General features: G+C 43.2%; 1 protein-coding gene across 1 annotated transcript in view; it reads left to right on the top strand.

Moving 5' to 3' along the window:
* Positions 1 to 25,263, top strand: part of Adamts12 (ADAM metallopeptidase with thrombospondin type 1 motif 12) — a 319,480-nt gene that overhangs the window by 105,432 nt on the left and 188,785 nt on the right. Inside the window, exon 3 of the mRNA XM_047556801.1 lies at positions 3,082 to 3,223. Within this exon, the coding sequence (XP_047412757.1) occupies positions 3,082 to 3,223 (142 nt within the window). The remainder of the gene's footprint in view (positions 1 to 3,081; positions 3,224 to 25,263) is intronic.

Below are 25,263 nucleotides of genomic sequence, written 5' to 3'. Positions count from 1 at the left end.
CAGGGTCTTGCTAAGTTGCTGAGGCTGGCCTTAAACTTGCAATCCTCCTGTTTCAGCCTCCTGAGTTTGCTGGGATCATAGGTGTACACAATGGCACTGCACAATGGCACCTAGTTTAACATACCATTTCTTCACATGCATGTTCCCTTCATGAAAAACTTATGGGTATTTACAGTTATGATTTGTGTATCTCTTGGTATGCTACAAAATAAAATTTCTCTAAAACAGTTTTTGGAGGCTTGCCTTGGGATGCATTCACAGATATTTATAACTTATTTAAAACAGGTAGGTGGGTTTATTTCCAAAAGAGAGTTAGTAGTTTGTTAAGACTAGTCGATACTGAGAGGGAGAAGAGTGAACAACAGAGGAAGTGAAAGGAGGAGTTCTGTCTGGGTTCTTCTAAATACAGAGTACAAGTCCTCAGTGAATCCACACTTTCTCAATTTCATTTCCATTTCCCTGTCAGGTACAGGAGGAGTGAACAGATTGCATGAAAAGCTGGGCTGGAAAGTGCCTCCTTGTACTCAAAGCCAGACCTGGTGATAGAGGAAGGTGATTTTTGTGGGCAGTGTGCTTCAGGGAAAGTCTGGAGCCAGGCCTTTCTTTGTAATCAAACCATAGAGCATTTCCTCCAGCATGACCTGGCTCCTGTATGCCGAGAAAAGACCAATGAGCCAGGGCCACCTGGGTACCAGATGTCAGAACTCTGCCTTTGTGTGTTAGAAGAGCCAGGACGTGCAGAGCGCAGCTGGGAAACGCCCCTCCCTCCCCTCGCTCTTCCCACAGCGGCTCTGTCTTTTCCTGCCAGTTCCCTTCTCCACAGCACACGTGGGGGCCTGGTCAGCAGCCCTACTTGCACGTGAGCAGGTCTCCTGCGTGCCCCATGCTGGCGAGTTGCCAGCTCTCCCAGGTCTCCATTCAGCTGAAGAGACTTCTGGGTGCACACAGGCGAGGCTTAGCCTGTGGAGGAGTGCAGATGGAAGGGAGCCTCTTGCAGGAAAATGTTTGGCTTTCAGGCATTTTCCTTCGTCTTGTCCATAAAACCGTTACTCTTCTCAAGTGGAGTCCTATCTGTTTTTTTGCACAACCAGGGTCCAAAATGTGAGTCTAAAGAAATCCTCATTAGTCCCTTTCTTGGTGGTTTTCTTGTTGATTTTTCATTCAAAGTTTTGGTTTGATAACAGTACACAAAAGACCCCCAGGTCCAGCCATCCCTGAAGAGTCTGGGACTTCCGCTTTGTTTCCACCGAACAAACGAGTTTCATTAGTGACAGGCCCACATCTCCTCCCTCGCCTGGCCTCTGACTTATGGTAAAAATGGAGCCGAATCTCAGCACGGCATGCACGCTGTTTCCAGCTATTTTATTGCAGTTATTTGATCCCACCCTAGGCCTTGCCTGTTCTTCCTGTTCCAGAGGTTCTCCTCACAGAAAGATACTGAGGAAAGAAAAAGTGTTAGGTTTCCTAAGAAATGTCAGCATAAAAGCAAATTTGAAGTTAGATGTAACCCCTGTGGGAATTGCTAGTTCAAGTATTACCCCTCTACATTTGTAAAATGGTTTGCATGACACTTCTACTACTGGTTCTTATTGATTCTCCTGCCAGTCTCCTACGAGGTAGTAAGTATTGCCTCATTTTGCAGATGAGAACGTTGTGGCTCAAAAAGTTTATGTAATCTCTTCAAGGTCATACAGCCACTCTTATGACTCTCAGTGAAGTGGTTTTTCTGTTACCCTTGTTATTTAAGATTTTAAGGTCAATAATCAAAATAGGAAGCCAACTGTGAGATTTATGTTAAGGTGTGGTTATATAACTGGCCCAATGAAGCAAACTTTTGGAAAGACAACCAACTTAAGGGCTGCCCAGTAGAGAAGCCTCCCTCCTTGAGGGAGTCTCTCCTGCCTCCTGTCTGTGGAGTCTGCTTAGTTGGTATTTAGGCTCATCTGTAGAACTGGGCAGCCCTGAGTCACTGAGGAATGGAGAAGGGCACCTGAACTTGGAAGCCTTTCACAGTTCCCCTGAAGTCCTGCTATCTCCAGGTTTATTTCTGTAATCTTAACATTCACTGAACAGCTATCTTGACTCTGGAGACCCTGATACAATGAAATGACTTGTGTTGGAGAGACTAATCATAGGTAAGATTATGAGCCAGGCCCTTTGCTAAAAGCATTGCAAATATTAACTCAATCTTCATGGCAACCCATAATTATACACATTTTTTCAACTGAGAAAGCTGAAACTGAGCAAGTCATTTACCCAAGGTCACAGGGTTAATAAGTAGAGGAACCAGTTTATTTGGAACCCAGTTTCATTCCAGAGTCTGAGCTCCTACTCTCTTCAACACTCCAAACAGGTGGTCTAAGGCAAGCCTTTTGGTTCATAGATATGGAATTGGGCATCCTGAGTGTTAAGTCCATCCAAAGAGATCATTGGTAAGGGACATTTCTGTGCATCTTAAAGGGTTTTAAGAACTTTTCCTTAAGGGACAAGGGGACCTTCTAAACCTGACCTCTAGCATTGAGTTTCTCACTGATCAGCATTCTCTGGCATATCAGTGATTTCATTTCTATGAAATAGGAATGCCGCCTTTCCTTGTAGACCCCTGTAACACAGTCACAGATCAAACACTTCACACCATGTTTGTTTTCTTGAGTGGCAAGCAACATTAAACACTTCAGGTCAAGCAGTTGTGTAAACATGTATCTGGGGTTACCCACATACAGAGAAATATTCTAACACTTTTTGGTGAGGTGTGGGGTCTAGGTATCAACTCTACAATTGGGCAAGCAGCAGCACTGGCTCTTAGTTTCAGATCCATAATTATTTAGCAATGGATTTAAGAAAGATTCATGAAGATTCTCAAGAGGGATCAATGACCCCCTAAACCCTGAACAACCATGACTTATAAAGGTATTTCATCAAATTGTGTGTATCTGTTCAATGAAATCAAGTGGTAGACTTGAGAGCACTGGTTTTTAGGACTCTGAGAGATTAACCAAGATCTATATAATCTTTAATTTTACTAACTTTCTTTTGTGGAGGGTTGATTCAATTAAACTTTCTTATTGAATATATTTTCAGACTGGATTTTTCCATCTACCACATGGAGACTTTTTCATTGAGCCTGTTAAAAAGCATCCAGTGGACGAGGGCGCCTACCCACACATCGTTTACCGGAGGCAGAGAGTTCCAGAGACAAAGGAGCCGGCCTGTGGATTAAAGGGTATTGTGACTTAAACATATTCACAGGTTGAAGAATTGGCTCTTTTGATTGACCTCTTCTTATTCAAGTCCATTATCTCCTCTCTATTCTGCTGCCAGAAAATATGAGTGTTGTATAAATTATTTCACTTCTATATGCTCAAGTTTCTTTATATTCTTAATGGGAAGTGGGGAAAAGGCTCGCCTACATCCTTGTCCCATTAGTTGATGATACTCATAAGACATTCATAATAGTGTATTGGTTTTTAAAAATACAACTGTTCTGAACATTTAGAGGAAAATTAGCTTAAGGACATCATGATTTTCAATATTAGTAGTGTTAAATATTTTAGTGGGGAATATTACCAGACAGCTCCTCACACCTGCATGTGGAAGGCAGATTTAAATGTTTGATGATACTAATAATGATGCATGGAGAGAAAATGAAAAACATGTCAATTCATTATCAGATAATGAATTCTGCAGAGCTGCTTCCGTCTGTGTTGTGTTGTGTTCACTCTGTTCCCTGCCCTCCTGCCCTGGATGTGATCTGTTCTGCCCTTCTCTGTCTTGTCCTAAGCAGGTAACAGAGCTTTCAGAGATAAACTGACCCCAGTTATTTCCTTGGAAACCCACATTCTCTTTAATGTGCAGGAAATAATAAGCTATGCCTGAAGGGCCATGGGAAATTGAGACATTTCCTTAAATATTACATATTTCCTTTCTTCAGAAGGGAAAACAAGCAATGCCAGAATGATAGTTAACAAGAGAAATAAGTAAAATCACTTTATTTCTTAACAATTTGGAGAACGGACCTCAAAGGGAAAACAGGCAGATGACAGAGGAGAGAGGGAACCCCGGTGACTTTGCACACAGGAGAATGGATAGATAAGGGGGCAAGCGACCACCCTGCAGACCCACGTCACCCACTTTCCCCACACTTGATACTGACTTTTCTGGGAGTTTCTTCTATAACCTTAGCAGTGCATGTAAGCAATAAGAAACTTGAGTCTATAATGTCTATAGTGCTTTCTGTGTGCAAAATCAGAGCTATAATTCTTTAGTAGGTAGTATCAACTTTCTTTTAAATTAAATAATTTCCTGTGCATATCTTCTAGTAAGTGCTAAGAGAAAAGTTTCATCATTTGCTGATCTTGTTGCCAAAGGAACCAATCCCGATAACATTCTCCATGGGACTTTTAGGACTCTGTCACGGCCCCAGTCGCCTGGATTGTTGCCCAATTTATATTACTTTTTGGACAATGGAGAACATGTGTGTGTGACTCCATGTCTTTTAGAGAGAATCACAGATCCGGGTGACCAACGTGACTGTTACTAAGGCAGGGGGAGAATTTGGCTGGGCGGCTGCTCCTGTGGCACAATTGTTCTATGAGTTGTGTTAATTCTTCATCCATCCTCCTCTCTCCCCTATCGCAGTCCTGTTGAGGTAAGTTGATTAAAAATGGATTGAGGATAGCTCATATTTAGTCATGGGAGAACCCATGACTAATGAATGAATGGAGAAAGAGTGGGGTTCATAAAGGCCACGGTCCCTATGAGCTCACACACACCACCCCAATTACAGTGCTTGTCATACTATTTCTTATGGTGCTTCTAGGCCAGTCTTGGGACTTCGCACTTCTACAGAACCTTCTGTGGCTCATCCACCCAGCCAGTGAGCTGCTTGTGCATTTTTCTACACATTTCCTGAAGACACTCTCTTCTACTTTCCCAGAATCTCGGTGTCAGAATTGATCCAGTCACTGTGCTGGAAGGACCTTTGACATCTCCCTCCACCAAAGAAGCAGTTGTAATTTAGGGAGGGGACTGGATTTTCAACGGCTTCAAGTTCGTTTGTGTCAGAGCAAGCCGAGATTACAAGTCGTAGTTCTGTGATAGCTCAGGCTTTTTACTGCCTCATATTTCTTCTTTGCATGGTCCTTGAATAAAAAAAATCTTGATTGACCAGCCTTTCTCACAAGCCTGTTAGCGGCTCCGCCCACACCAGCATCGTGCAGCAAAGCGTTAGGTGCAAAGCAGGAACTCGAAACTCAGTGAGTTGCTGACGTGAAACTGACACAAGAGTGGTAGCCAGGAAGATGAAGGCCAGTGTACCCTGGCTTCTACTCCAGGGAGCATTGACAGAAAGGAAGAAGGAATGAGTCTTCTCTAGATGGTGAGGAAATACGTGTTGTTTGGGACTGTCTCTCTTCTTAAGACAAGAATGCTTAAATGATAGCTAGATATTCAAGAATCTCCACGGTGCTGGTGAATATTAAAATCCCCATGGCATTTGGCATTTAAAAATCTTAGTAGAGTGGGATGTACGTGGTCTTGCTGTTCCAGATAATTGCACTGTCCTTATGCCACGTTACCCGGCAGAGGTGATGGAACTGACTGACAGCAGCTGTGCCACTGGCTAACGTTGAAGTACACTTTATGCTTAGGTCAGTCGATGTTGAGGGACTGAATTACTGTGATTGTATTAAAAATCATCTTTACCATGTGTGACGCATTCTCTCTTTGCAGTACACCTCAAGAAAGAAAATGTCTCAATTACTTTATCTTAAAATCTGGCCCTTCACTTATTTTTATTTCATACATAGAAAGGTTTTAGGAATTTTGCAATATGGCCCTGATTAATACGACTCGATTTCTTTTTTCTGAGACTTTAACATAATGCTATTTTGCTTTCGATTTAATCAATTTTGACTACATTTTATTGATCTGTTACACTAGTTTTGTTTTTGTTTGCTTTTCTGAGCCCTATGTTTGCTAGGCCCTGATGAAGTTTTTGTTTTCTCTGAGATCAACTCTCTGAAATCATGCTAAGTATTGGGAAAATACCATTTGCTTGAATTAAAGCTAGAACAAATTTCTTTTTTTTTTTTTTTGTCAACAATGACAAACTCCTTTTTCTTAGGCTTTTGGGTGACAATGTGATCACACTAGGACTTGGGTGGATGTTAGATGGAAATGTCTGGGGAACTTTTTTCCCAGAAGGCCAGGGAAGGAGATAACATTAATCAGAAAGGCCGGAGGACAACAGCTGCAGGATCATCCAGGACAAAAGGGTCCTGGCAGGTGAGGTCAAAGTCTGGAGTTTCAGGCATCGGAACCCCAGGCTAGAGGCACAGAGCCTGGTTCCTGTCATTCATGCTCATGTTCAGATTTATTTATTCATTCATCAAATGCTTATTGGGTATTTTCTTTCCTGTAGGTTCCATCCTAGGCTCTATGGATATAATTGTGAATAGGACATAGTTCTGGATGTGTAGAACTGACCGCTTGGATATAGGAAATGGATAGTTAGGGATCCAGTCCTGGTCTAGTCTTTGTAATCCATGGTAGGATGGTGAAGAGGTAGAATCTGAATACAAGCACTGGACTTTTTACTTCACATTTTGATTGTGCCAGGTCATGAAGTTTTTTTTTTTTTTTTTTTTTTTGTTTTTAATATTGTTTTAGTCGCGGATGGACATAATACCTTTATTTTATTTACTTTTTTTTTTTTCATGTGGTGCTGAGAATTGAACCCAGTGCCTCACATGTGCTAGGCAAGTGTTCTACCACTGAGCTACAACCCCAGCCCGGTCATGGAGTTTTAATGCATTCATCTTCTCTGCTGTGGAGTACTCCCTCATGTGAATCTGACACACTTATTCTACTCTATGAGTGTTTCTGAACTGCTTCCAGGTCTGGACTACTATGTTTCAAAGACCATTCTCCTTCATGTTTCCTAGTCCATAGTTCATAGGGATTTCATTCCACTACTAGGAGTTATGGAATAACTCCCTGGCATTATCAGCAACATGTAGAATACCTACATCTGTGACTTCACTGGATAATGCAAAATTGCATCCCAAGACTAAGGTTCAAGCACAGTGAATGAGAGTTCCTGCTGTTCCATATTTTGTCTATCACTTGGAATTCTCACTTTTAAATATGTCAGTCTGATGACTATGACGTGGACTGTCATGTTAAAGTTACACATAAGCTGTTGTGGCTTTGGACCCCAAATCTATGACTTATACTATGTATTTCAATGAATAGCTTCTTCCCTGTATCCAGAGTTGAGGCCCAGATGCCCAAGGTTTAGATTTGCTTATTTATCTCTTTTCTGGTTTATCTTTGCAATTAGTCTCCGATATTACTGTTTGGTTCTTAAACTTGTTCCTTTTTCCTAAAGCAGAAGTAGGGAGCAGCAGATGTCCCAGATTAGCTGCTGGTGCTATACATCAGCATATGCAGAGAGCCAGAACCAGCAGGAAACGTGTATTAACAGATTTAGTGAAAATAACTGGCTTGTGCAACAGTAGGGGGTTGGCTAGAAAAGTCCAAAGTCTATGGGCAGGACACCAAAAAGGGCAGGCTGGGACCCCTGGGCACAGGCTGGAGCCCCGACTACAGGCAGAATTTCTTCTAGGAATTCTCAGCTCTGCATGTTAGGTCTTTTCAGCTGGTTAACCTAGGCCTACTAGATCATCCAGGCTAATTATCTTTACTTGGAGTCAGCTGACAATGGGCTATAATTACATCTGCAAAATACCTTCACAGCAATACCCTTATTAGCATGGAGTGGACTAACTGAGGACTGAAGTCAAGCCACCTGACTGTGTCTTTTGCTTTTCTCTGTGAAATTTTTCTTTTTCTCTTTTCTTCCTCTAGCCTCTGACAATTTCCCTTATTTTCATACTTTAGTATTGTAAGGTGCTTACTATTAGGAGATTTTTTCATAATATCTAGTCCATCATATTGCAAGAAATCAAAGTCTCAAGAGGATTTCTTATGGAAGTCCTTTGGAAATTTTTGAGTTTTTTTTTTTTAAATGATATGTGTGACATTAAATCTTGACAATGCTAAGTAATATAACAACATTAATAATCATGCACCAGAGTTAATTAGCATATCAGATCAATAATCTGATAAATCAAAACAAGGTAACATACCTTGAGGATATTTTTAACTTTGTCCTGATTTCACAGAAATCCATTTAGCTGAAGATTCCAAAGGATCACCATATTCCATATCATATCTACAATGTACTTGACGGACAGCATTATGAATTTTCTTTGCCTAACAAAGTTCTTGACACAACCCATCCTAACCTTGTTCTGAATTTCTTGGTTCCTTGATTGCCGAGTAATCAATTAGAGGCAATCCCACAGTGGTTCATCCTTTGCTTTACGGTGAGCTAGTTAACACTGTAATTTTCTATGCTTGTTTTCTTTTCTTTTTTTAAAGTGGGGTGATTGTGTGTGTGTGTGTGTGAAATCGACTTTAAGAACTAACTAGTGGGAATATTGGTAAAGTGCTTCAAGATTTGTTAATGAGATGAAAAGACTATTGGAGAGAATTTGGGGAAATACTTAATTTGTGGATATATGAAAGGTGAAATGGTGATCTTATTGGATTTCTTTGCTTAGTAAAATGCAGGACCAAGACTTCAGGGTCTCAGAGTACCAGAGGCCTCAGCACAGCTGATCCATACCTCGGGGACAGTCATTAATCAAAAACCTTCTTTCCATCGCGCGTCACGTGGTAGTTCCCTTTCTGCGCGCTCTCAGCTCTGCACCGTCCTTCCTGGCTCCAGGAACAGACTTTCTAGCCCACTCTGAAAATAGCTTTTCTATGGAAACATGGTATTTGCGCTGCTTCTCTTTTCTGCGAAGGATGCTCGTGCTGGGCACATGCCACAGAGTGGCGGGGACTGCGCTCAAGTGCAGGTGAAATTTGGAAGGGCAGAGAGCCTTGAGGAAGGCCTTCTGGATTGGGAGGACGCCTTGAACCAACATGGCCATGGTGTGTCTGTTTCACCCCACAGTTGGTTCTTTTGTAGAATGAAAGTGTCCTAATCCTGAAGAGAGGTCACTTGAAAAATGAGCCTGTGCTGCCACCGGCCTTGGGTGGAGCAGGAGGTGCTATTCTGACCAGCCTCTGGCTTCGTCCTGCTGCCTGCAGAGACCTGGCCTAGTGCCTGATCTTCTTCCAGACTCTGAGATGTTGAGTAGAGGGGCCATGTGTGGCCCTGAGGCAAAGGAAAGCTCTGTTCACCCTTAAAAAAATAAATGACTCAACTTCTAGCTTGAAAACTCTGTGTGGCTCTGGAAAGCAGTATGGGGATTCCTCCAGAAGCTTGGAATGGACACATCGTTAGACCCAGTTATCCCACTCCTCCATTTATACCCAAAGGACTTAAAATCAGCATACTACAGTAACACAGCCACATCAATGTTTATAGCAGCTCAATTCACAATAGCTCGATTGTGGAACCAACTGAGATGCCCGCCAATAGATCAATGGATAAAGAAACTGTGGTATATATACACGCTAGAATATTACTCAGCCATAAAGAAGAATAAAATTATGGCATTTTCTGGTAAATGGATGGAATTGGAGAATATCATGCTAAATAAATTCAACCAATTCCAAAACACCAAAGGCTGAATGTTTTCTCTGATAAGTTGATGATGATACATAATGGGGGTGGGGGATGGGGGTGAGAGAAGAATGGAGGAACTTTGGATTATGTAGAGGGAAATGAGAGGGGTGAGGGGGTGAGGGTATGAAAGATGGTGGACTGAGACAGACATCATTACCCTATGTACATGTATGATTACATGAATGGTGTGAATCTACATCACATACAACCATAGAAATGAAAAGTTGTACTCCATTTGTGTACAATGAGTCAAAATGCAGTCTGTGCAAAAAAACACAAAAAACAAAAACCAAAATGAACAAACAAAAAAACTCTGTATGGCAAACAAACCTCGCGTGTGCTCTTTCTTCTCTACTCGATGTGTTCAGTCAACCCGTGTCATGACCACGTCCTGTCATTTTGCCTCCCCAGGAGGGCTCTGCGGGCCTTTCCCCAGCACCATCCCTGTGCTTCGGCATCTTGGCACTCCACAGCTTCCTCCCCAGTCTCCCTGCCCCGCTCCTCTCCCCCTGGAAGTCAGAGATCTTGTCTTCCCCAGCTGTAAGGCCTGTCCATACCTCCCTTACTCTCAGAGAACGCCCAGCTCTTTCCTAAGTGGCGGGAGCGCCTCCTCTGGGCTGCCCTGCCTGTTCCTTCAGTCTCACCTCTTGCCATCCAGCTGTGGCCTGTGCTGTCCTGGACTAGCTCTCTTCTGCCCGGAAGCCTTGGTTTTCATTGCCTCTGGCCTCTGCACTTAGGTTCCTTTTGCCTGAATCTTGTTCTCTCCAAATGCTTTCCTGGTTACTTCTATTCATCCTTTAAGACACATGTGCGGCTTCCATTAGCAAATCTTGGCTGTCCTTGAATCTGCACTAAGTGACTCAACGCCAGTGAATTTGGACCCTACCACAGGCTTTATCATGATGAGTGTCTGTTTAATAAGCTCAGTGAGGACAGGAATCGTGTCTGCCTATTTCAGGTGCATCCCTAAGATTTTGCAAAGGTCCAGGCACAGCAAGAACTCGGAAATGTTGAACTTAAGATGTTCAGTGTTGTACTTCTCCCCTCTGATGTGTTTGGAAGCTTATTGGATACTTACATTTTGTCTAAGCAGAGTCAGCTTAACCCCTGGGAAAGCCCAGGCTTTCCTGAAGAAGCTCAGTGTGTTCTGAATGGCCTGCTGGCCAGAAGCAATGCCTACCTCACCATCGAAATGGAACCGAGAAAGATGTGGCACAGGTTGAGATGCATGTCCTGAGCTTGTAGCTTAAAAGAAGCAACTTAGAATTCTTATTTTGGAAAAAGAAGAAAGCAGAGAAAGGGTGGATGGATGGATGGATGGATGGATGGCTAGGTAGAAAAAAAGTGAGTGACTTCATCTACTAGCAAGCTCTGGACTGCAGCAGGTGGTAGGTGCTCAGGCTGCAGGAGTGGACGAGACTCTGGACCAGGCAGGGATGGCAGATGGAGCCCGAGCAGCCCTTGGAGAGGCAGTGAGTCCTCAGGAAGACCCAGACGAGAGCAGAAGGTCAGTGAGGCCCCAGGGGCCGAGTCAGTTGGTCACGGCAATCCTAGCAAGCAGGGTTTCTGAACCTAGGCCACACAGGGGTTCCATCTTCCTGTGGCCAATGGGAGGGCGGATTCTTATCTGGCACATAAGCAGCTTTCTGAATTCTTCTGTTCTTATTTCAGATGCTGAGTTGTCTGTGAGATCCCCTCCCCTGACACTGGGTTGCCTAGAAGGTCTGATGTGCCCCATATTCAGCTCATTATGCACCTTTAGGTGACCCATGGTTACCTTTTTGCTCATCTCCAACCACTCTCCTGTACCTTCCATGCTTCCTTCATGTTCCTTGAAATGGGATCACCACAGGACCTTTGCACTGGCTGTCCTGGAATACCATTCTCTAGATTTCTTCATGACTTGCTCTCTCACATTATTCAGATCCTACTCAACACTGTCCAATCTGAGATTTGATTATTACCTAGGATGCTTTTCCTTCCACCACTGTGTAGACCCTTTATACTGCTTTATTTTTCACAGCTCTTGTCATCAACTGATGTTATTTTATCTACTTTTTTGCTTATCGATGTCTTCCCTCAACTGGAAGAGCATTTCATGCAGGCAAATGCTTCCTTGTTTTTTCTCTGCCATATTCTCAGCCTGGGACAGAACCTGTCTTGCAATGAGCACCTGGTAAATGGTGAATCAATGAGTAATAAATAAATGGATCATAGTTTCCTGATTATCCTGTTGAACTTGTATTTAATTTCCACCATTAGACTCATCTTCATATTCTAAGGGTGGAGTCCAGGATCTGCTGCTTAATGCTTGTCTGGTAAAGGTTTGTTGATTGAATGTGTGATTCGTGTGGGTTTGCAATGGGATGCTACCATACCAGTGTGAGTAGACACTGGTCTTCCCTGGACACAGGACTAAGCACTCCGGGATCACTCTGAGCCTCGAGGCCAGGCCAATGAGCTCTTGTGATAGCAATTAATGTTTAACTATGTATTTGTCCCACAGTTTGATTAATGTCAGTGTTTGGAAAAGATTTCCACCCCCACACAATCCCCTTCCTGTGCAGCAGCTGGAAATCTCCTAAATAACCATAAAATTGTTTCTTTATGGGGAAGAAAGTTTACTTGTTAGATTTGAAATCAAATACTTTAGAAAATTATCAATGTATTTTGTCCTTTAAACCTTCTCTGAAGTCAGAGAAATGGATTACCCTAGGAACCTAAAGTAGGTTCTGGGCCAATATGACAGAGATTAGAAAGTTCTAGAATTTTGTTTACTTTGGTTTGTGCATCATAGATTGACCTTGCCTCCCTTCAAGAAATGTTAATCTGGTGCTTTCAATGGGCCAGAAACCAAGGAACACAGCTCTGAACATGTCAAGTTGAACCTTACCCTCGTCAACTTACCATCTACTGGAAAAAGAACTTTAAAATTATAAAAATCATTCCAGAGTCTCCGGAAGCTGAGGCAGGAGGATCATGAGTTCAAAGCCAGCCTCGGCAAAAACAAGGCACTAAGCAACTCAGTGAGACCCTGTCTCTAAACAAAATACAAAATAGGGCTGGGGATGTGGCTCAGTGGTTGTGCTCCTGAGTTCAATCCCCAGTACTCCCCCCAAAATTATAAAAATCATATATTTGAACATTGTGACGTGCTATGGGTGTGTAGCTGAGGAACTAGACACAATCAGAAGGGTTGAGGATGGCTGCCCTATCATAAACCTTATAAAAGGAGGCATAGATTCATGGGGAGTCATTTTTCCTGAGATCACTTTGGCAGAATTTCCAGCTTTTGAGGAATAAGGACTGTTATGGGCTGAACTGTGCCTCCCCAAAATTCATGTGTTAAAGTCTTAACCCCCAGGACCTTGGAATATGACTATCTTTGAAAATAGAGCCCATAAAGTGATAATTAAATTAAAATGCAGTCATTAGAGTGTGGCCTAATGCATTGTGATTATGCCCTCGTAGAAGAAGAAATCTGGGCATCATACACATGAGGAGGTGAACGTTTGCTGGAGGAACATCTGAGGAAGAGAGAACGTGAGGAACAGAGAGAGGCAGCTTTCTGCAAGCCGAGGAGAGGCCTCTCATTGGAGAGGAGAGCAGACAGGTCCATGAGCACTTTCATCTTGGACTGTGTTCTACACATGACGAAGCTGGCCTTGGGTTAGAGTTGCTTTACTTGCGAGACGTTAAAGTGATAGGACGTGTATTAACCATATGCATGAGATTGCCGAATAATTAGCTATAGATGGGAAGCAATTCTTATTTTTAGTCCTTCTTATACAGGCACATGAATTTAAAATTTCCCTTGGTCCACAGTGCAGTTTAGAGAGAAGTGGACTGGAAATCAGGAGAACTGTGTAGGGTGTCATTTCTATCATTCCCCAACTTGGACAAGTCCTGTGACCTTGAGTGTCCATTTCCACCTCAGTGAGGTGAAGGGTTTGGAAGATCTTTGTGGATTCTCTCAACTCATTTAAGATATGAGTCTCTTTCTATTTGTATTCTGGAGTGTCTAGAAATGGTCTGTGCATCCTTTATTCGTACCGCTATGGTTTAAGAACTGTCAAGTGGGTTTGTACATGCTAATGCTTTTTGGCATCTTTACCTAAAAGGCAAAGACCTTGACCCACGTTTCCAGGAGCCCGTGTCTGACTCCCAGGTGCTTTTATTTTCCTGAACTTCTGCCTCCTTTGCACCCTTGCCCCGTCCCAAACAGCTGTACCTAAGACTTACGAGCATAGACTTCTGCTCCCTGCACTCAGCCCCTGACCCAGAAGGGCCAGCCAGGACCTCAAGCTGAGGCAGCTGAGCCTCCCCGTCACCAGCTAGTGGTTGTCTGGTCTGTCTCAGACACATCTGCTCTGGATCAGAGCCCCAAAGGGAGGAGGTGGCCGTTCCAGAGCCCGAGTCTGGACCGGGATCCCTAATATTTGGTGTGGAGGAGAGGTCTGATTATGACATTGCAGCCAGACTGGAGGCTGACTCATCTAGGATACTGCTCTTTATCCTGAAGCCAGATATGTAACATACACACACACACACACACACACACACACACACACACACGATTTTTCTTGAAATCTGGTTATTTGGTTAAAAAGACTCCATGCAGGTTTGAGCATGTCACATACAATGGGGCTGTCATTTTACCAGTGTTTTAGCTAAATTGAGCCCCAACAGTGTGTGCGCTTGTGTGTTTGATGTGTGTATTTATATGTATGGTATGTGTGTTTATGTATGTATGTATGTGTACTTGTGTGTGTGATGTACATGCATCTATGCATGTTTATGAGTATATGTGTGTGCATATGAGTGTCATGTGTGTTTATGCATGTGTGTGCTTATGTGTGGTGTGTGTGTGTTGGCATATGGGGTGTGCATGCGTGTTTAAACACCCACACACTGTTGGCTCTAGGCAAAGATGTGTTCCGCTGTGAAGACTCGGGGATTTATGGAAGTTCTTTCTGTTCTTTTAAAATATACCATGTTGAGATCCTGATGTTTTCTCTCAGTTGAAAGAGGAATTATTTGTTTAATCAAACTGGGAAGGGACAGTTCAAATCCCTTAGGAAAAAACAGTTTTCCCTTGCTAGAGCAGAGCTAAGAACAGTGCCAGGGTCAACCGACCAGCAGCTGACCAGCACCCCCACCCTCTCCACCTACACTTCAGGGAGTCACTGCTGAGGGACAACAGGAAGGAACTCACTGTCTATGGTGCCTCCTGGTCCCCACTCCATCCCTCAGAAGACCTGGCTGAGAACCAGCCCCCTTCATCAGGTCCCCTGGCGCTCCAGCCTTTACCCTTGAGTCCTTCTTCCCAGAGGGACAGTAGCACCGAGGTCCTGAGGACTAGTTCCATCCTTCCTCAGCCAGGTCAGGACCGTGGTGTGAAAACCGACCCACAGCAGGTGTGAAGATAGATTTTGATACGTTGTCTGTAGCTCGGGGCCATTTCTCACCAAAGGACGGGGCAGATGATAGAAGACACGAGAGATGGGAGCCGGCATTTCTTCTCTCATCAGATCTCCTTTGCTCTTGGATCTCCCAGGCACATGCAGAAGGCATCAAAGACACCTCATTTGCATTACTTCATCTCTTGGGAAAAACCCAGTCAAAAGTTTCTATCAAGCCAGACCTAGTGGCACAGGCCTGTAGTCTCAGTGACTTAGAAGGCTGAGATAGGATGATTGTGAGTTCAAACCCAACCTCAGCAACTTGGAGGCCCTAAGCAACTCGGGAGACCCTGTCTCTAACTCAATTACTAAAGAAGGGCTGGGGATGTGGCTCAGTGGTTATATACCCTTGGGTTTAATCCATGGTACCAAGAAAAAAATGCTGCTATCAATCTTGGAGAAAAGGGGGGCCAATGTCCACCTGGGTAGAGATGTTCTATTCTTTAAATTCGAGTAATAACAGATCAAAGACCAGGTCTCGTGAGGTCAGAGCAGTGAGTTTTCCTATGCACAGTCCTTGCGGGAGAGTGACACTATCCAGAGGCTGTGGGGATAGCAGGTCCATCAGACCCTCCAAGTGGCCCCTTCCCACATACCTTCCACTAGCACCCATATTGGGATGAGTCCTCTGAGGTTTTTTCTTCAAACCTCAAGAGACCTCTTGAGAGGTTTGTGAGCATTTCTGTGTCCACCAGAACCTCAGTTCAAGTGAAGGCTTCACGGGAGACTCAGGCAGATATGGATCCAGACTAGCAAGTGGCTCTTTCCTGCTCCTGTTACTTGCTCTTTGCATTTTCCCGTCTGCATACTGTGGATAATGAAAATGTCACACAAAGGTGAAGTGGGGTGGGGTCAGTGGGAGAGACAGAGTCACAATTTCTGAGCTCCCAGCCCAAATTCCAGAGCCCCTTGAAAATCAAAAGTTTCACTAAAAGCAAATATTTGGCAAACTAATTCAGTGGCAAAATCTGACTGAAAATGATGTGAAGCTGGTTTTGATTTTTTTATTTATCCCAATTAGTAAGTCTGATTGTACATTTTCCTGCAGAATTATCCATGAGTTTGATTTCAGGAGACTACCACAGTCTTTGCTAGGGTTTCTCAGTGATATAGGCTATGTGGATCAAATGAATTTTTTAAAATTATGGCAAAATATATACGTTAATAGAATTTACCATCTTGGCTACTTTTTAAATTTGTTCTAATTTGTTGTACATGATAGTAGAATTCTGACTATTTTTAAGTGTGAATCTCAGCGGTGATAATCACAGTCACATTGTTGTGCAAGTAATCTCCAAAACTTTTCATTTTGTAAACTAGAAACTATACCCAATAAGCAACTCCTTATCCTCCCTTTCCTGCAGTCCCCAGAAACCCCCTGTGACTTCCTAAATTATGTTTATAATTGCAAAAGTCCTGAATTCCAAAACATTAAACCCTGAGGCTTTTGGAAAGGGGATTGGGGGCCTTAATTAGGGCAGAATGGCTAACATTTGACAGAGTCACCACCTTGCAAGACAATCCTGGGAGCGTCAGTTCTTCCAATCAGTGATCTGTGCACGATAGCATGGTCTCCCAACATTGTGTACCACTTGTAAACGACTGTAGAGTACCGAGGACAAGGACCAAGGACTGGACTCTGACTCCGGCAGACAGAGTGCAGGTGCTCGCATGCCTTGTATGCTCTCTTCCTTTTCTGTTTTTCTCATTTTTTTCCTTAGCACATAGAGGGGCATTCATTGATAGCGAGCTGTGGTATTCACTTTGTTCTACCCTCATGAAGCGCAACATGGAAGGCTTTTATAGTGGGAAAGTGTTAAAAGCTTCACGCAGATGTAACTGGTGGGGAAGGTGCTGACCGCCCTTTTAGAACTTGCTGGTGACCACTGGATGCTGGGTGACTCCAGGGAGGAGGTGAGAAGCGGTGACACACCCTGCTGCTTCCCATCAGGTCCCCTGGCAGCATCCGGTTCCGAGTCATGTTCTCTTTGACTGGAGTAAGACGGGGATGCTTTACAGATCCCTGACGGTGTGAGAGGAAGGATAGCTCAGCCTGATCGTGGAAGACCCGACAGTGGTTGAGCATCGTCGTGGACTGAGTTCCCCACACCACCTACACAAACATCCTGGGCAAACATGGGGTGTACCTTCTGCAGGAGGCTTGCACTTTCCTCCCCTGTTATAATTAGCAGGGGCCAGAGTGGGCGCTTGGAGCACTGGAGGCCTGTGAACACAGAACTCCTGTAGAACATGAAACACTCCAATAAATATAAAATAATCCTGCTCCCAGGACTTCCACTGTTTTGTTATCTGAACCATGCAAAGAATTACATGCTTTAAAAATAAATTGTTCATTTTGATGTCTTGACTGTCATCATTACTACTTTTTAAAATTCTCATTCTCAAAGAAAACAACACTAAACAGATGACCTTTGATGGTATCTAGCTCTGGAAAAATCAAGCATTGATCAGTTTCCATCAATATGGAACATTAAATTCATAGTGACCACGATGCCCCTGGGCTTCTAAGGTTTGGGGCCAGTTACAGAAGAGGCTTCTTCTCCTTAGTGGCATCTCTGCCATGTTCTCCACATGTCACAGCTTGTATTAGACACTCACTGACCCCTCCAGTAGCATGAAGCTTTGGTAGACTTCCCTGATTAGACCATTAGGTAGCCAGAGCTCAGGAAGAGCAGGAAAACAGGTATGGGCAACAGGTCAGTTGGTCCCAAGACCAGGAATGCTCTAGAGTTCAGGCCAGGAGTCAGGTGACTGTAGTTCACAAGCCAAACTCCTGTTTTATACAGCCTGATAGCTAAGAATGAATTCTACATTTTAACTGGTTATGTGTCTATGTAATACCCTCAATTTTGCCAGCCTGCAAAGCTGAAAATATAGCAAAAATGTTTATTCTCTGCTCTTTAACAAACCAAAAAAACCCTTGCTGAACTCTTGTGAGGATCATTGATTCCCCAAGTGTGGTTCCTGGACGAGCAGCATCAGCAGAGAAATGATAAATGTTGGAGATGCTAGATATGCTGATCACCCTGATTTGATCATTGGAGACTGCATACAAGTGTTGAAATAGCACACTATACCCCATGAATATATACAATTATTATGTGTCAATTTAAAATTTTTAAAGCCAAATATTTTATTAGGTGTCAGTTCAGCTAAAAAATCTAGAGACTCTGTCAGAGACCTGAGATTTTAGTAGGAATCATCAAGATAAATTCAAGGTATTTTGCTGTAGGAGTGCAACCCCAGGTGGAAATCAGAAATGCTGGTCTGGTGGTTGGGTGTCTGAGGGTTAAAGACCCTGTCACAGGGGTCCCTGGGGTCCTCCTTCAGCTAGGCTCTGGGACTTATCTCAAGCTCCAACCAGACACCCCAGCTGATCTTTCTCACAGGGAAGCACCCAGCATGCCCTGTCATTTTTGGCTCCAGCCCCTAATGCCTGGGTCTATGGGGGTCCCATCCTTTGGAGTGCTCCCCACTTCCTTGGCAAAGGACCCTGAACATAGCATGCATATCTTACTCATGAATCACTCTGGAAACTGGAGCCATAACATCACTTTTAGAGAATCGGGTTGTTATGAGGAATTTAAAGAACTACATGTTTCAGCACAATAAATCTAATGCACAACACATGTTAGCTCTTGTTTTTGTTGTTTTAATTTTTTAAGTTTGTAGATTGTAACTTGTGGTAACTAGGTCTCAGTTCAGTTAAAATCAAGAGAAGCTGAAGGTTCTTTTGGTAGCCTGGGTTCTTGGCTAATGCTGCTGCCTTCCTGCAGGGCTTGAAGCTTCTTTCTGCTGCTGCTCCTGAGGGCTGGTTTCACAGAGCCCTGGCCCAGAGAGCTTTTGTTCCATAACACCAGGGGTGACCGGATGAAGGCCACTTCCCTTAATGGACAGAGGGCTTTTGGGTCTCCAATTACTAAGAGGAGGAGGGAGCACATCCCTTTGTTATAAAGACAGAAAGGAGGGAAACCAGGGCCTTCCCACTCCCACTGTGGACTTGGCCATTGCTTGGGGTCTGTGTCCCTCCCCCATGTATGCTCAGCTGTCCTCTGGAGGCATCCAAGGCTAAGAGCTGAGGGTGTGTGTGTGTGTGTGTGTGTGTGAGCGTGTGCACGTTCACATCGTGCATGTGTGTGTTTAGTGGTAGTGAGGACGTGTAGGCTTTGTTATCAGGTGGATCTGGAAGTGGTACTTAGGTGTAAATCTGCACAACTCTGTGATCTCAGGTGAGTTCAGAGTCCCATTGTCATCTGTATCCTGCACAAGATACTTGCTCAGCTGTTTCTGTAGGAATTGGAGACAATGTCAGTAAGTGCTGAGCTGTATTTCCAGAGCTGGTAACCCCCTGGGTCTCACTGACTAGTCTCCTAGACCAGGTGAAAGGATGGTTTAGGAAATGGCATTGACGGTGCTTCTCAGGAAACTCCAGCTCACGAGGATGCTCTCAGCCAACTGCAAAGCCAGCTGGACTTGCACAGAGCATGGCCATATTGGCCTTTGTTTGAAATATAAGGATCCAGAGGTGCCATGGCCACTTTCACTGACTGAGACCGATCCATCCAAAGCTGATTGCCAGTTCTCCTTGGGCTGCCTAGTCATCAGCATTTGAATACCATCTGTGTCCCAGGCACGACACTAGCCACCTAACAGTGCTTAAGACTCAAGGTAGATACTCTGATTATCCCCATTTCACAGATGAGAAAACAGACTCACACTTGCCCAAGCTCACACTGTTAAAAGTGACAATGGTCTGTGTCACTATAGACCTGTGTTCTGGCCCACCACACTGTAAGACTTTTTTCCTATTACCAAGTTGCTTGAAGAAAGCTTTAGATAACAGTTTTAATCATATTGTGTATAGTGAAACACACAATCGGATGTGTAAACTCTTCATTAAGATGATGATGTGAACATTTTCTAAGTTATAAGACTATTTCACAACATCTTGAAGGCTTGCTTTAAACTCTACTTTATCTACTGTTGGATAAATCAAATTTTATTTCTATATTTTCCTAATGTTTCACATTTAGAGTTTATTCAAATTTTGTCATAAATCTCTGAATTATTCTTATGCTACAAATTTTGCTCACATTTGAAAACATTACCTTGGATTGGATTCCTATGAATGAATTACTGGGAATATTTTCAAAAATTCTCCAAAAGGTAGCTCTTTATATTTCCAAAGTGATATATAAAAGCATCCATTTTCTGTACTCTTATCAAATTTGAGTGTGTATTTTTAATGTTCTACTATGTGCAAAATAGACTATTTCATGAATGCTCTAATTATTGTTTCTTTCAATATGAGTGTGCACACTTGTAACCTAAGCTTCTAAACCATTATAATTCTTTAATAATCTTCTCTTGTTCCTTGCTTATTTTTTATTGCATTATTACCATTTTCTTAACACTTTATCAGAGTGCTCCATATATTAAGTGTATAATACCTTTGCCATGTTTGTGAAAAATATATTTCTTGTTTTCATATTTAATATGTATGTTGGTCCCTGATGTCTTAGATTTAGTTACACATTTTTTTCTTATAATTCTTTGATTTCCATTGTGCTTACAATTCTTTTCTCATTCTAGTATCAGATAAATGTTTAGTTTTTCTGGTACCTTCTGTATGGTTTGCAGTTGGCATTTGAATGAGAAGAAGGATGGTGGGTATGTGGCACGTGTACTGCTGCTTCTGGCTCCTGCTGCCTGGCAGACATCATTAATCAATCACAGCACCCTATTCTGCTCAGCCTGGATGCAGCCTTAGAATACTTTTCAGTGCAGTTATAGCCTTACCTTCTGCCAGCTGGTCAGAAGTGGAACAGGAGATTATACCTTTCTGTCATTTCTGCAGAAAAACAAAATCTTTGATATGGACAATAAGGGTGAATAGTTTAAAAATTTTAACTATCCTAAGTATTTTGCTTATTTATGTAATAACTTGTAGTCTTATTCATAATACCATGCACAGTCTGATAAGGTGAAGGCTCAACATTTCTAAGTCAGGGTCACAAGGCATTTGTAGACTTCTGGCATCTTTCTAGTGGACAGCCTCTGCCAGGGTCAGAGCATCTTAGTCCTGTCATTAGTACTGCCTGTTCCAATGGACTTCACTCCTGAATCCTGTCAGCACAGTCCCTAAGAAGGTGCTTGCTCCTTCCTGCCTTACCTGATCTCCTGGGACTTGACCTCTCTACCAAGGTAGGACTTCTCCATTGCTGAAGAGCTTCCAAAAATAAGTAGATTATTCTACATGAACAAAGTTAAAGGACCACAGAGTTGCCTGTCCTTCATGGCAACAATTGGGAATTTGTTAAAACATCATTGGAGCTAATGGCATCTTACCAGTGTGGGAAATAGTAGGTAAAGTTGGGGTTTCTACCATGAAAATAGAGGGGAGATCAGTGGAATAGAGGAAGGAGACTGAGGGAGAGGGTGAAGTTACCAGAAAAAGGAGGAACTGCAGAATGAAATTGACAAAATTATGCTATGTACCTATATGAATGTACCTCAATGAATTCCACCACTATGTAGATCTATGAAGCACCAATTAAAAAAATAAGTAGAAGAAAGAACAGTAGAGTAGAATTAGGGGATTAGGAGCCAGGAGGAGGGAGGGAAAGGTGAAGAACTGGGCACTGAAATGGAGCAAATTCCATTTCATACATGTATGATTATGTCAAAATGAACCCCACTATTATGTATCACTATAATGCACCAATGAAAATACAAAAGTGGAAATAAGGTAATTTGGTGGAAAAGGAACCTTTCCATCAACACTTGTTTCTTATAGATCAATGGAGGTAACCTGCTTTAGGAAGATCACTAATTTTAGTATATTTTATTGTTATATAAATGAAAATGAAGCTATAGATTTTTTATTCATTCCCTTAGAAATTAATATAATGAATAAAATCCCATAGGAAAAATAAAATTAGTCATTTAAATTCTGTATTTTAACCATACTAAAGGAGAAAATGCAACAAGAGAAGACACAGGGAAGGAGACTCAGGGAAAAGACTGATTCTGTGGCCGCTCCTGCCTCTGGCCTTTTCTCCTAGTCTTTCCCTTCTAGACAGGATTAAGCTTCACACACACACACACACACACACACACACACACACACACACGCCCTAGGGACTTTGGTGGCATAATAATGCCATCTTGTGGTCTTGTGCAATGTTCATACTTACGCAATGTCATGGACATGCAGTTTTTGCAACATTTGGCATAAACTCTGTATAACCCATTTCACACAGAGGGATGCCAGTTGCCCCATCACCCCTGCTGAGAGGATGTCCCTTCTACCTTGCGTGGGTAGTAAAGGATGTTGTCAAGAACAACCGGGTTGAAGAAAGGAAGTTTCTCCCCTGTGACTTTTTGTTTGAAGGTCCAGAATGGAACTTCTCCCAAAAGACAAAATTCTTACTATATTTGGGAAGTTTGGGGATAGTAAGTAGTGTTGGAAAAGCTGTACACTCTGGACCAGCAATTCAAAACCCACACCCACAAATTGATTCCCAACTCTCTTGCTCTAAGTTCTGAAACTGGGTATGATTGACACACTGCCAGTGTGTCTTTCTCGATTTAAAAGGAAATTTTTGGAGACCCTGCTACTTGCTAACAGCAGTCTGCCTGTCCCAGCAGTCACCTGAATCCCAGATGTTCATTTGAGTGATGCCTTTGCGTCTTCAGAACCCTTCAGAGAATGATCCCACCAGATCTACCCTCTGCTGTCTACGGACTGGAAATTATTGTCCCATTAAATCCTTCTTCTCATTGTTATGGTTTGTAGGTGTTGACTAAAAAATATGTGCTGAAGCTAAATCCCCAAAGCAGCAGTGTGGGGAGATGGGCGTGGTAGGAGGTACCTAGGTCCCGAGAGCTCCCCTCATACTGGATTAATACCAGTTATGAAAGGGCTGGAGGCTAACCTGGGGTGAGAGTGAGTCTCACCCTCTCTTGCTCTTTTACCCATTGCCCTGGGATGATGCATAAGAAGGCCCTCACAGATGCTGACGCCTTGGTTCCGGGACCCCCAGCTTCCCAAACTGTGAGGAATAAATATGTATTATTTATAAGTTCCCAAGCCTCAAATATTCTATTATAGCAGCACAAAATGAACTGAGACTGATTATGAAAATTATGTCTTGTTAAAGCAAATTAAAATGGAGACTAGACCTGAAAACTTCTTGAGCAGATAAAACCCATTAGATCTTTAAAATAACATTTAACCATACTTAAATTGCAAACAGGAGTGAAACTTAACTAGGGTCATTTCTTATAAATACTTGCATTAGAGAAAAACAAATTAAGCTTAACCAATTAGAAGCAGCAAACCGACTTAATATAAGTAGAGACTTTCTAATAGGAAAGACCAAATAAAGCAACTTTAAAATTTTAACTCTTCACAAAAATATATATTTTTTTGTTCGGGGGATCTAACCCAGGGCCATGTACATTCTACGCAAGCTCTCTAACCCCTGAGTATGTCCCCAGTCTTAAGGTATTTTCTGTACATTTCCTCCACATTCACTTAATACTGTCCTGTCTCTCTCTCGTGATTCTTCAGTGGCTCTCCCAAACCACATCTGGTTTCATGCTGCTTGATTCATAACCTGCTGCTTGTGCAAATAAATTCTTTGAAATTTTTTCTTGTACCTCAGCTTACCTTTCTAAACAGTCTACATAATCTGACTTTTGGAAACTTCATGCAAGTACAAAGACGTGAAATACCCATGTAGTCTCATCACACAGACCTAAGACGGTTGACACTTCATATTTGGTGCTTATCAGATTCTCTACCCATATACACATGTCATGTACTAAGACGTGATTATGTATGTGCATTTACTTTGCATACATGCATGCATATATACATGTACGTGATGCATGCTTTGAAAATGAGATGTTTTATGAGTGAAATTGCCACTGAGATATTAAGTGACTTGTTCAACCACACCTGACATGACTGGCCAGTCATTTGATTCTGAAATCCTTCCTCTGGATGCCTGTTCTCCTGGCCTCTCTCTCCTGACCACTGTCAGGGCTGTCCACAGGAGGAGCTGGCCTTTCTCAGCCTGGAGTGACAGCAAGCTTAGAGGAAGAGTCTGGTGACCATCAGACCTCTTCTGGAGGAAAGGTGAGGCTTAAAGAGCAAATGATCTTAGCAGAGAGGGCCCAGGACAGGCCGATCCCACCAAAGAGCTGTGCTGGAGCTTTCCAGGAGAGGAGAACGAGGGCCACCAGGCAGAGGCTTTGGAGGTTAAAGGTCATAACTCTGTGGAGGGGATGGGGCAGAAGGAAGGCTGGCTGACTGGAGGGGTGTCACACCCATCAGCAAGGCGCCGGTCTAAGGTCTCAGCCACATCAGTCAGCTGTGGCAGGAGCCGCATCTTCTCCAGGCCTTCTTCCAGGGCCCTTTTCATTTTCAACATTTTGCTGTGCTCTTCCCCTCTCCCTTTCCGCTTCTCTTTGAACCTGTGGATTTTCAGCTGAAACATATTATTTCAGTAAACATCTCCAGTGGAATAACTTCCTCTGCCTCAGGGAATCTGGCAGCCCACAAAGACATTGGGCCTCCTTCTGGGGACAGGGCGGTCTCTGGGCTGCCCGGGAGGGAGAGAGGGAGTCCAAGACACCTTTAGCCACTGCCTGCATATGTCAGGGACATGCCAGGACTCTGAGCCAGTTTTTGTTCAATATAGTTGTTCTTTTCTTCAGTAAGTCTGAGGAGGTGCAGTCTTGGTGCGGTGGCTGATCTGCAGACACTCCTTGAGTGCCTGTGCTGGAGAGGCAGCGGGTAGAGTGTGAACACAACAAGCACCATGCTCTCAGGAGCTTCCTGTCTCCTCAGAAGACTGGCAGAGAAGCAGGTAAATAATCAGGAATAAGCAAGCATCAATCCATGCAAACCTGTAAATACCAGGATCAGAAGGATGAAGTAGCAGAGGACAAAGGTGCGAGGAGAGTCTGCAGGACCTTAAGGCTGCAGATGGAAACATCAGCTCAACCACCCCTTCAAAATCCAGGAAAAAGTGAGCCCGCGGGCTCAGCACTAACAGCTTAGCTTCTAGAGGAATCCAAGAGGGCCTGGGAGGCAATGAAGGGGATGAGTGTGGAGAGAGATCCAGG

The sequence above is a fragment of the Sciurus carolinensis genome, chromosome 6 (genome assembly GCF_902686445.1).
Source record: "Sciurus carolinensis chromosome 6, mSciCar1.2, whole genome shotgun sequence".
NCBI lineage: Eukaryota > Metazoa > Chordata > Mammalia > Rodentia > Sciuridae > Sciurus > Sciurus carolinensis.
Note: the sequence above shows the minus strand (reverse complement) of the source record. Positions and strands in the feature narration are given on the sequence as shown.